The following is a 12,504-nucleotide window of genomic DNA, read 5'->3' on the forward strand; positions in this document are numbered from 1 at the left end:
AACACCAACTGCAGTCCTTCCCACCAAAACAATGGCACCTCCCAGGATACAGTCGTGATCACGTCCTCTAGGACTCCCCTCTTGTAGGAACCTTTCTGGTGGGTGTAGAAAAGCAATGTCTATTTGGCCCCAAACAAAATTACACTGACCTTCAGCACTGGGGGTAGATTTCCCTCACTAGTGTGAGTTTTAGACAACCCACTCAATTTGCTAGTGTGCTTAATAAAATGGAGGATGGCTGCTGCTCACTTGAAAACCACTGGCCAGACCATTTCCCACTCCTGCAAAAGGAGTCATTTTATTGTGATGAAAAAGGGCCTCTGGAACTGTTATGCCTAATACCAGATGGCCAGGACAGTCACAGAGAATGCACCTAGCTTTGAGATGTCCACCTCACTGAAGTTGATCAGTTACCACCTTGGCCTTGCATAGCGGCTCTCTTTCTTACCTGAATGTGGATGCAGGCTAAATCTCTGCCAAACGCCAAACTGCTCTTCATATGCGGTGTTTACCCACTGCCATGGAAAATCCCAGTCAGCTTTAGAATCCACAGGACCCAACCCAGAGTGAGCAAAAGCCCTCCAGACCCCTCAATAGAGACAGAGGAGAGTTTCCAAGAGCGTGTCTACAAAAGCAGTTGATTTACACCCAGTAGTGGCGACTCTATCGAGCAAGTAAGCTACCCTAAACAAGTGTGTTCTTTGTAACTATGGGGACCATCCCTAGCACTACTACTGTTACCCTTTACTTACTGCTACCATTTGGCCAACTTTTGATCCGGCATGAATAAAGACCAGTCAAAAGCCTTTTGTCTTGGAGCTAGAAAAAGTGCTCCTAAGTCATATAAGGGGGTCTCCATGACACTGCAGGTTTGTGCAGTGGTTCATGCATCCAGATGGCACCCAAATCCACTGGGTCCATTTGTATTTCAGTTTCTACACTTTGCCCCTCTTATAGCTCAGTTTCATAGCAGGAAGCCACCCTGACCTCCATCAGTATCGAAACTAACTCTCTCAGTGACCACAACCATTGACCCTGTACCCCTTTAAGGAATATGTTAACAGATATTAATTTATAGACCCAAGATCATCTCTCTTTTGTAACAGGGTCGGTCAAGACACCACATATTCAATCATGGCCAATGGTTTTTGCTGTCACAAACTTTGTAAAAGTTAGAGCTAGATAAAGACTACCACCATGCCTTCTAATCTTTACTCGTCTACAATATTAAGGTGATGAATTAAAGAATATCCTTTGAAAGAAATAAGCCTTGCTGGAAATATATTTTTATTGTCGTGGTAATGATTGTGTCATACCGTTTCTATGATCAAACTTTAGAAGACCTACTTTAAACTAGAGCTTCACTCCTCAACCAAGCACTGCAGAGTGAGGAAACTGTTAAGGGCAACTTCCGTAACAGACCCAGCAATCAACATCATGGCTAGTCAGAAACACAAGCAATCTCACCTTTGATAATTCTAAGCAGTTGCTGCAGCTTCAAGGATCTAATAAAGAGGCTGAAATCATGGTATTGATTTATATGCTATGCATTGGCGTAATATGAAAACAGTCTTGATAAATTTGAGTCTCTTTCAATCGGGACTAGTCGAAAAACCATGAGACAATGGTTTATATCTCTAAAACAAGATACATTTGCATTAAACAGTCAACATATGTGCTATAATAGGTCATTTACAATAATCAATTCCAAATTAAATGTCAAACGCTCCAAATGATTTAAATTTACTTTTACTCTTTCCTCGAAATAAATGTATCAATAATTATGTATAAATGTAATAATAATTATGTATGTTTAGTAACTTTAAACAAAGGAGTTACGAAAATATACAATTATTTCATCTTTACTTACACCTCCAGGAGCTTGCCGTGTTGCACTTGAGGCTTGGAATACTTTGGGTGGTTCATCTCCGACTTTGGAGTATGTCATTACTGATGAAGAGCTGAACGAGTGTCCATTAGGTCCAACTGGTAAGAAATCCTAAAAGGATGATTTCAATTTGTTAAAGTTAAAGCTTTAGGTGGTTAGTAAGATTCCCACAACTGCAGTAGAATAGAAAAGTACTTTTAAGATACATTAACCACTTAACAATGTAAATGTGTCAGGATATGAGCTAAGAAGGTTAAGTTCAACTCTAATCACACAAGTGAAAGGCAAAAAGGAAGAATGCAACTTCTACTTATATTTCTTTTGTGAGCTCACTCATCAATTCTTTAAATGGTTCTGTGTACCTGAGCTATCAGAAGCCAAGGATTTAAAAAGCTTCTGGAGCTGGGCTAGCCCTGGCAAAGGCAGTAAAGGAGAAAACATCGAAAAGTTGTAAATGAAATTATTTGAGATTTAACAGAGCTGGAATGACGTGTTAGAAATTCATAATGTGATCTACTTTTGTAGGAAGTCATAAAAAGTTAGATTGGATGTAAAAAAAACTTCTAAAAGCTTCCTCAGAAATTTCTAATATAAGACAAGTTTATTTATTTGAAGAACATAATGTTAAAAAATTAGGTGGTCTCTATGTGTCAATGGGAGAGAGAGGCTTAGGTTTTGTAAATACTTAAAGCTATAATCTACAGAGTAATGTTTTAATGTCCTCGCTGAAAAGCAAGTTGGTTATTAATGTTGTAGATGCTGAGAGCCTAGGGGTGAGGATGTGGATTGTACATCAACAAGGTCCGACCTTTACGGAATGGGATTGGAAGCAGGCTGTTGGGCTACATATTGCAAACTTTGGTAACATGTCAAATTATCGATTTAGTTTAATATAGAACATCAAAAATACTGAATGCTGTAGATCGATGGTATAGATTCTTTACTCCACGGCTACTATAAAAAGTATATATATATATATATATATATATATATATATATATATATATATATATATATATCTATATAGTATAAATGAAATCTAAAAAATATAAACATATCAACTGCCAAACTTAAATACATCGTAAAATTAATTAAATATAAAAAAATATAAAATCCCCAAAAGACATGTATTATAAAAAATATATATATATAAAATAAAAAATATTTAGATTTTATAATTCAGTATTGAGAAAAGTACAGAAGTCTGGGAATAATAGATATACTATTCCCACTCCAGTTTATACAACAGTAGATGTCAGGGTTGTTACATTTACTATTTCAGCTCCAAACAGGTCATAAGTGGGGAAAGTACTGGATTTACGAGAGGTAAGGTTTACTATTCCACCTCCAGTCTGTGTAACAGTAGGGAAAGCATTGGGACTTCAGTGGGGTTGAGTTAACTATTACCACTACAGTCTGTGCAACTTCGAATGGGTTTAATTTACTATTCCTACTCCAGTCAGTGCAACAGTAGAGAAAATATTGGACTTCGGAAGGGTAAAATTTACTATTTCCACTCCAGTTTGTGCAACAGTAGGGAAAGCTTTTGACTTAGGAGGGATTAAATGTACTATTCCCGCTCAAGTCTGTACAACAGTAGGGAAAGCATTGGACTTCGGAGGGTTAACATTTACTATTCCCATTCCATTCTGTGCAACAGTAGGGAAAGCATTGGACTTCGGAGGGCTAAGATCTACTAATCCACTCCAGTCTGTGCAGCTGTAGGAAAAGAGTTGGACTTTGGCGGGGTAAGATTTACTATTACCACTACAGTCTGTGCAACAGTAGGGAAAGCAATTACCATGATTGATAATCAATTAAATGATTAATTAACATACCACCCTATGCCAGACAAACCAAGAAACCGACAGCTAAAATAGAACTAAAATAAATCAATATTACATAATGTACATAATTATCAAATAAACAATTAATAAATAACTGATAATTACTTATTACTTAATGAACTTCCCACCCTATAATTTCTACAAACCGAACAGCAATTTACATAATTATCAATTAAATAATTCCTACTCTATGCCCCTATCAAACCTAGCAACTCGCTACAACACTATAAATTACTATTAGCAAGTACATAAAAAAATTATAAATCACTTAATAATTCAAACTACATTTAAAGAGGGATTAATAATTATAGGAACAATAATAACCCAAAATTAATATATGAACTAAAACTCATTAACTATAAATTACTATTAGCAATTACATAAAAAAATATAAATCACTTAATAATTCAAACTACATTTAAAGAGGGATTAATAATTATAGGAACAATAATACCACAAAATTAATATATGAACTAAAATTCATTAAGATTGTTAAAAAATATATTTTTGACAACTATATTACTGAAAACTATATCAACAATGATATTAACAACTAAATTACTTACGTAAAAACAAAAAAATCAATATTCTTGGCAAGGGTATTTCTGCATCACAATATTTTTGTTTCCCGTTAGTTTTTTCCCAGATATTTCTGTATCCCGATTTTTACAACATAATATTTAGTTCAAATACCGAAAATCTGAACGGCTGCGATTCACACACTCAGAAGATGCAGGATATTTAATACTTCGGTTCTCCTTACCCATGTACATAATCCTGCATAAGGAGGCTAAAGTGTTAGTTCAAAGTTATGGACACTCCTTGCTAACAAATAAAGGGGAGAAAGGTCACCCGATAGTAGAATTCTATGGGTGTGCACTTTTAGAAGGTATATGGAATTACTATTTTCTCCATAATCTAGGATTGTTGTTTGGGATGCACTATAACCAGGGTGGCTGTAAATATGGGATTCGGCATCCAAGACATTTTTTACATAATTATGGATTTACCAGATTTGCCTCATAAGCCACGATTTGTAGCACAATTTGCAGATTTCTCCAAAAATATGGTTTCTGGATCAAACGGTTCAAAGATTACTAAACAAAAGTGCTGCACCTGGTGCCCTGCTGTGGGGGACACCATGCAAATATTACATGGTCAACTTTGTGGCTGACTGGAGCATTTAGATGTTAAACAGGTACTAATATGGTAGAATATTTTCCCAAACTATATTAATGTCTGCTTGCAGCATAATTTGCCTTTGTTTCCGCATAATTTAGTCAACCCTGTGCCATTATTTGGTCCTCTATTGCTGAACAAAGCCAGTGGCCCTGGCAACTGATTGTAAAATAAAAAAAACAAATATACAATTGTTTGACTATATAGGTTTCAAGACAAATGATGTACATCTTTTGGAGAAAAAAACCCCTTGCCTGCGAGCGTGCAAACATTGTGCAGCTGTGAGGGTCAATTTCTTCAGCGAAATCCAGCTCTACCACCAATCTATTGAATACTGGGGAGAGGGGCTAGCCCACATAATTACATCACAATAGCTAGAGGACAGAGGGTGAAGGCGATGGCTTTAAGCTACACAATCATGTTATGTATTTCTGTTGGAGTGATTTGGAGTAATATCCCCCACTAGGCATTTTTCCAGGCACTAGATAAAAGCTTTGTAAATACTGTAAACAGAGAGAAGTCTTTAACAATTTTATTAAAATTATAATAGATGGGGGGGGGGGCGTGGCTAGCAGCCGACGATGGCGGCAGCAAACTAGAGAGGCTCCTGGAGTAAGGCGGCATCCCGCATCAATCTGCATGCCTATCCGTTCAACAACGAACCCAGACGGGATGACCCCGGTCCAGTGACCGAACGGCACCTAGCAGAGAAGTTTTGGAGCAGCGGTGCACTGGGAACTGGTGGAAAAGACGACAACCGAACAAGGCCTAGTGGCACATGAAAAGAAGCGGAGGCTGGTTGAGGCGATGCCCGGGCGGAAGTGAGGCCTCGGCAGTGTAACCAACCGGAAGTGCGACCAAGCGAAAAACGGCAGTAGGGAATCTGATGTCCCTGCAGACCGTCCATGGGCAATATATATCGCCCCACGACAAAGCAGCACTGCGGGGAGCGGCAACACTGACGGAAATCGAAGCCTAAAAAAAGTGCGACGACGCCGCTATTTTGCATAGCCTACGCCATAACGGGCACAAACTCCCTCGAATAACAGGCTGGGCGGCCCGTGCCGAGATCTCAACAGGCTCGACGACAGATTCTATTACCAACAACGTGACTGGGGAAGGGGTGCAAACCCGTCTGTGGGGATCCAGCCCGGAAAGCCGAAGTATTGCGTAGCCGAGGCACCATCGAAACCCGGGTGACCCCATCGACCACTCTCGTCGAAGAAACACCTGGCAGAATACCACCACAGGCTATGCTCAACGGTGAGCCATTTCTTGGTGTGTGAACATGGCGGGCAGACGGTCTAAGCATAATTCCACCCAAGCTAAGCTTGATAAATTTGCTTATGAAAAACAGTCTGTCCCCCTGATGGAACAACGCAAGTCCCTGGGTAAAGAGACGAAGGGAGACGGTGCAAAGAAAGCCACGTTGGAAGATGTGCTAAGCGCCCTGGCCCAAGTGCAAGCGACGGTGGGGGGCGACAGCAACGGAATTAACCCTCATACGGGCAGACCTCCAGAAAATGAGTGAAAGGGTGAAGCAAATGGAGGTGGTAGCCAAATCCCTGGTGGAAGATGTGTCGGATCTGCAGGTGGAAATGAAGAAACTGCAAGCTGATAACAAATTGCTCAAGGAGAAGCTGGACGACCATGAAGGGCGCTCCCGAAGGAACAACATCCGTATCCTGGGAGTTCCGGAATCCGAAACTACGGGTGCTATGGATCTCTACGTGGAGGACCTGATCAAGAACCAGCTTGCCCCCAAGGGCCTCTCAAACTTTTTCACTGTGGAAAGGGCCCATAGAGTGCCAGGAGGAAAACCGAAACCAGGGGCCTCGCCAAGACCGATCCTGGCAAGACTTTTTAACTTTCGCGACCGAGACACCATCCTTCAGGCGGCCAGAGTGGCGCCGGCCATCCAAATTCAAAACTCAAGGATATCGTTCTTCCCGGACTACACGGCTGAGGTATCGCGACGGAGGAGGACATTCTTAGAAGTGAAAAAGACATTGCGAGAGCAAGAGCTGCCCTACTCAATGCTATTTCTGTTGGGGTGGAAGGGGAAAATAACCAAACTCACCCCGCTCTGGGACTCACGTGCTTTGGGAAATATGAGAAACAGCAAGGGCTTCTCACACTGGGACACCATAGGGATATCCACGGTGGGAGACCTGTGGGAAAGGGGAGAGGTAATAACATTTGACCGCCTGAGGGAACTGTATGAACTGGGGCCACGAGAATCATACAGTTACGTCCAGATACGTCATGCGTTACTCGCTGCCATCCCCCCGGGGAGACAATACCAGAATCATCCCCGATGGAGGATCGTCTCCTCACGGACTTTATGATTGAGCGAGCGACGTCATTGACATACCGCAAGCTTATTAATAACTTGCCTGACCCACTGACATCATTGAAAGATAAATGGGAAGGGGAAGTAGACGCCCTGGACGAACACAAATGGAATGAGGCGCACTTGCATCCCCCAGAGAGGTTGGCATCTCAGCCAGGTTGAGGCTCGTACAACTCAAGGTCCTACATAGAGTATACTACACTAGAACAACACTGCACCGCATACACAGAGCACAACACCCTTACTGTCTTCGTGGCTGTGGGGAGGAGGGTACCTTCTTTCACACAATCTGGGACTGCCCACGCACCCAAGACTATTGGAGACAAATAATGCGCACTGTGTCACAGACCCTGGAAACCTCTCTAATCCCCGAGCCGCGAAAATGTCTCTTAAATGTGTGGGGACCAAACGACCTGTCCAGAAGTGGCCAACATTGGGTTACGCTAGGCATGATAGTGGCCAAGCGGGATATCGCACAGCGCTGGGGAGAGGGGGATCTACCAACGAAATCACAGTGGTGCATGAATATGGATAAGGGGATGGTGACAGAGAGGGCAGTATACTTGAGTCGCGCATATCCAGGGAAATGGAACAAAATCTGGACCCCATTGAATGTGTATAGAGGGGAGATTTGTGATCCTCTGCCGGAGGAAGACCCGTTAGAGTCAGACGAAGAGGGGGAGGAAGGCTGATGTGCCCTGAGGGTGTTGCAGAGGGAAAAGGCCATCGGGAATGGGGAAGGGGCTCGAGTCCCGGAGGATAGGTAGTGAGGGTAAACGAGGGCGAGACTCATGGACAGTCACGTGCAGGACGCATAGGCGTTGCCAACATTTCATTACATGTTTGATTCAACGGATATAAACAGTGGCACGTACTATTGGGTAGCCCTTAAATTCAGCTAAAATATCACTAATTACTCATTGATGACCGCAATGTGATTTCTTTGTTGTTTTTCTTTTTGTTGTTTTCATAAATAGAAAACTAAAACCTCTATTGATTAGCAACGTATCGCTAGTTATGTGCCTTTCAATTTGTCTTATAGTAAACATTTTTCTTCTAAGCAACGTAACCAATTTGTGGACTTAACCTGGTGCAATATATCCAACAATGAATGATTGTGGCCAGCCCTCTGGGTTGTAGGCCAATGGCTGTGTAATTTTGTAAAGGTACAATAAAAGTTTTAAAAAAAATATACATATATAATAGATATAAAAAAAGTGAATAACGTCAGGATTGCGCCTCAATATTTCAAGCTTTAGTGTTTGTTATGAAAGAAACTTTTAGGGTAAAAACCATTAGAACTTAAATATAGTACAATTTCAAGCACATGCTGCTTAATGCAAGTGTCTACAAGAATAACTTTCATACAAGCACGGTAAACAGAAATCAGTTTCCTATGCAGGTAAAGAGGGGCTGGGATTCTATTTCTAAAATGGGGACGGGAAATGTGGAGAATCAGTTTAAAAATAGCAAAAAAGATGATGAAGTTACCTTTAAAGTGAAATTGGTATTTCTAGTTATACATTCAAACCTTAGTGCGACAACTTATCATCTCAACTCAATTCTAGTTCTTTGAAGGCAGCAGAGCATCTTTGCACTCCTGCACCTTCGCCTTAGGGCTTCGTGGAGGACAGTAAGTGCTACAGGGATATTTCTCTCTGTGTTTCTTTTTGAGAGGGTAGCTTGTAGTTACGAAGATGAGGATGTAAGCTAGAAGTCTAGCCTCAATTTTAACCATGATTGTAAGGTTAGACAATGTCTCCTTCTCTACACTCAAAATTAAAGGATTAATTAGCTCCACCGCGGAATCAGTGTGGTCCAAAGGACTTATACCCGTACCTCTCAATCCTGAGGAACTTTACTGGGCTTCCCTTCAGCTTGTATTGGCACCAGCAACCACTAAATAATATTTTTAACTACTTAGCAGGAAAGAATATACACACGTGAAGTCAACACTCATGAAGGTAAAAATAAGATGCTATAAGGCATGGCCCAAACAGTCACTCACAATGAATGGTAAGTTTTTCTTGTGTGAACACAAGGAGGGCATGCCTTGCACTGAAGAACGGAATTCCGGCTGTACTTTGGTCTGATCTCTACATCTCGCTTCAGAGGTGGGTTAGATGGTAGGGAATAGAAACAAAGATTCATCTAGAAGATGCTGGAGTCTCACTGTTCTATTTAGGGGCAGCTTTCATATCTTTTGCTCATCTTATTCCAATAAGGTACTGAACCGTTCTTACTATAGTTCTAGGTACATAATGAAATTCTGTCCTGGTTAAATGGCATGGGCAAAAGTAGCACTACAATGCTACCCAAGATGACTGGAAGCATGGAGCTATAAGCACTTGGAGAAAACCAAAAGGAGAGGTCATACAGAAGTGCTTAGCCAGTTTTACAAACGGGTTTCCAATCACATTATCAATGTGCCCATCCTGGCACAAGAAGGTTGAGCGGTATGGAGGGTACTCTTTATTGTAAAGTTTGTGTTAATGATTAAAATTAATCATGGTCCCTAAAATGTGTATCTAAAGCAACCAAATACAGTTAAAAACTCACAAAGGGGGCAAAATCTCAGTGGCAATCTTGTAGCTCTTGATTGAAGATGAAGATCGGTACAGTCTTCATGTAAGTTCTTGACAATGCTCTTAGCAGAGAGGTAACAGAATACTCTGTTTAGCTACTTCAGAAGTTGGCGCTTCCTGAAATGTCAGGTTATAGCCCAATGGGCAGACCATACCTGACGGTTTTGCAGGGAAAGTTGTAATATAAGTATCCAATGATGTTTTTCATGAAGTGTCCTTAACAAGAGCTCAGTCTTTTTAGATTTAGCATATTTAATATCTCTATCTCTTTTTTTCTGCTTGGGGCTCCTGGTTTTTTCAGGATGGACTTGTGGAGCAAATGAACACTTAAGGGCTTCTTCTTGAGGGATTAACTCGTCAGGCCTTCTTTCAACATTTTGACATCTACCAATTGGATTTCCTCATGCAAGGAGTCTACTCTGCTCTGTAGTGTAAAGCTCTTCACAGCTTTGCCAACCAATATCGTTGTCAGTGGTACAGAGTACTAGTGTTTCCAATTAATAAGACAGTGTCCTACCCATTCGACGTCCAGTGAGATGACAGCATCTTCCTCAACGAGTCCCCCATGGAATAAGCTTTGTGATGTATTCTTTTGTCATTAATTCTACCAACATTTCACCAGTGGCTAATGTTAAGTGCCCTGATAATGTATGGAACTGATGCTATACTGCAGTGATTCTTTTAGCTTTTCTTTGATTTACGTATAGGAGTATGAGTCTCATAGTGCAAAAGTGAAGGCAGGCGCTCCCCATAGGCTAGCAACACCGGCAGCTCAGAATGGGCTCTCAGGGGACACTTTCGTCAGATGCCTTTTACATGACCTAATGCACTCCTAGACATATTTAGTATATACTGGGCTTAACAGAAATACGCCTGCACCATGAGATTGTGTAATCTACACATGATCTTTTTATTATCCAAGGTTATGGGTTGTACCTTTCATTTGTATGCAAAGCAATGACCATTTTAATTGCTATATGTAAAAGTATGTTTTCATAGTATCAAATAAGGCTGCTGCTTGAAAACAAAGAATACAGCTGATGCACTGTGAAGCACAGCCACACATTAAATATTGGGGAATGTATTTGCACCATATGAAATGGCTTGCTTATTTGGCTTTCATATGTAAAGCTCATGACAGAATATTTTCGTCTTCTTACGTGTATCGTTACTTTCGTCAGTTGGGCATTTATACATGCAGAAACAGTAATTGTAGTCTTCAATTCATTATTCGCTGTATGTTGAAGGAACAATAGAATCCAAAGCATTCTGAGTTGGCACATAGCTTGCAAGTCGAAGGAAAATAAAATTAAACTAACAAATTCCGAAACTATAAAATTAAGAAGGGCTTACTGCACAACACGCATCAAGGTAACGCAGAACCACCACAGTCATTTCCAAATAAATCCATGCATGTGTGTAATTCAACAGCATTAAGTATGAAAATGCTGGTGAACAAGCAAAGAGAAATACTGTGCCATTCTTTTGCAAATAAGTGCTTCTGAATAGCTCCAGAAAACAGTAGAAGCACAAAAGTATTTAAAAATGTAGATCTTCATCATCAACTTTCAGTGTCCAAACTAAAAATACCCAATAAGATATTTAAGTATTTCTTCTTAGAACTAACACATGCGACAAAATAGATCAAGTGAAAAATTCCACATGTCCATCTCTAAGAAATGAATTAAGGAATAAACTATACACCATGACCGAAAAGGTAGCCATATGAAACTCTTGTTTCCAGTTAGTAAAGCTCTTGTGAAAAAAAAAATGTCATTTACGAAACACGCTTAATTTTCAGCAAAGGTGGGCTTGTAGGTTAATCTGCATCACAACTCAAGGAGAAACCTCCCCAAAACTGTTAAGACGTAAGCCATAAGGTAAAATACACAATGACACCATGCACTTTCCCAATGGTAAATGTTACCACTTACAATTTTCCTTGGTACGTCAAACATTTGTTTTCTCATGTTTGCCATTACATTATCCATTGCCTGGAAAGGATCCGTGGAATCAATAGCCTGTTCAAAATGAACACAAACGTATTAACTTCTTTAGCAGACAAAAACTGGGTTTTCACCAGTAAATAGGGAGAAACAAATCATCAAAACATAAAGAAGAAAATGAATGCACTCCTGCCGGTAGGTCACCCAGATATTCTGCGGTAGCCAGGTCTCTACTTAAAACTGATGAAAATGCAAAGAACCCTTTCACCTTAGCCACCTTCCCTACTATTAGTAACAAGCCTCTTATAGAATTGTTGTTTAAAGTAAAATCAGGCTTGCCTAATGATCCTTGACCCTCTTATATCCTAAGGTGTTCTCTACATTCCCTGGTCCATCTCTGTCCCTTCTTAAATCTTCTCTTTGTCAAGGCCTACTACCTAGCTCTTTTAAAAATGCTGTAGCGATTCCTCTCCAGAAGAAAGCCGTTGAGGATCCTCTTGCATTGAAAAACTGCCTGATAGCATTGTTACCTTTCTTAGCAAAAGTACAGGAGGGCATGTAGCACAAGGTCTCTGTTACCTTCTTTAATAATCTAAATTCTTAGACACTTGCCAGCTGGCTTTCGACCCGCACATTCTATGGAATCAGTAATCTTTCTGTGGTCGACGATATGCATCGGGGATGCGACAAACACTACCTGGCCTTA

General features: G+C 40.6%; 1 protein-coding gene across 2 annotated transcripts in view; it reads right to left on the reverse strand.

Moving 5' to 3' along the window:
- The window catches only part of MLF1 (myeloid leukemia factor 1), a 122,046-nt gene that overhangs the window by 72,061 nt on the left and 37,481 nt on the right, over positions 1-12,504 (reverse strand). Inside the window, exons 3-4 of one of the 2 annotated variants that reach the window (XM_086944223.1) lie at positions 11,787-11,873; positions 1,871-1,999 (exon numbers count right to left, since the gene is read on the reverse strand). In XM_086944223.1, coding sequence (XP_086800349.1) covers positions 1,871-1,999; positions 11,787-11,873 — 216 coding nt within the window. The remainder of the gene's footprint in view (positions 1-1,870; positions 2,000-11,786; positions 11,874-12,504) is intronic. The other variant, XM_086944224.1, reaches the window with a different exon arrangement.

The sequence above is a fragment of the Lissotriton vulgaris genome, chromosome 11 (genome assembly GCF_964263255.1).
Source record: "Lissotriton vulgaris chromosome 11, aLisVul1.2, whole genome shotgun sequence".
Classification (NCBI taxonomy): domain Eukaryota; kingdom Metazoa; phylum Chordata; class Amphibia; order Caudata; family Salamandridae; genus Lissotriton; species Lissotriton vulgaris.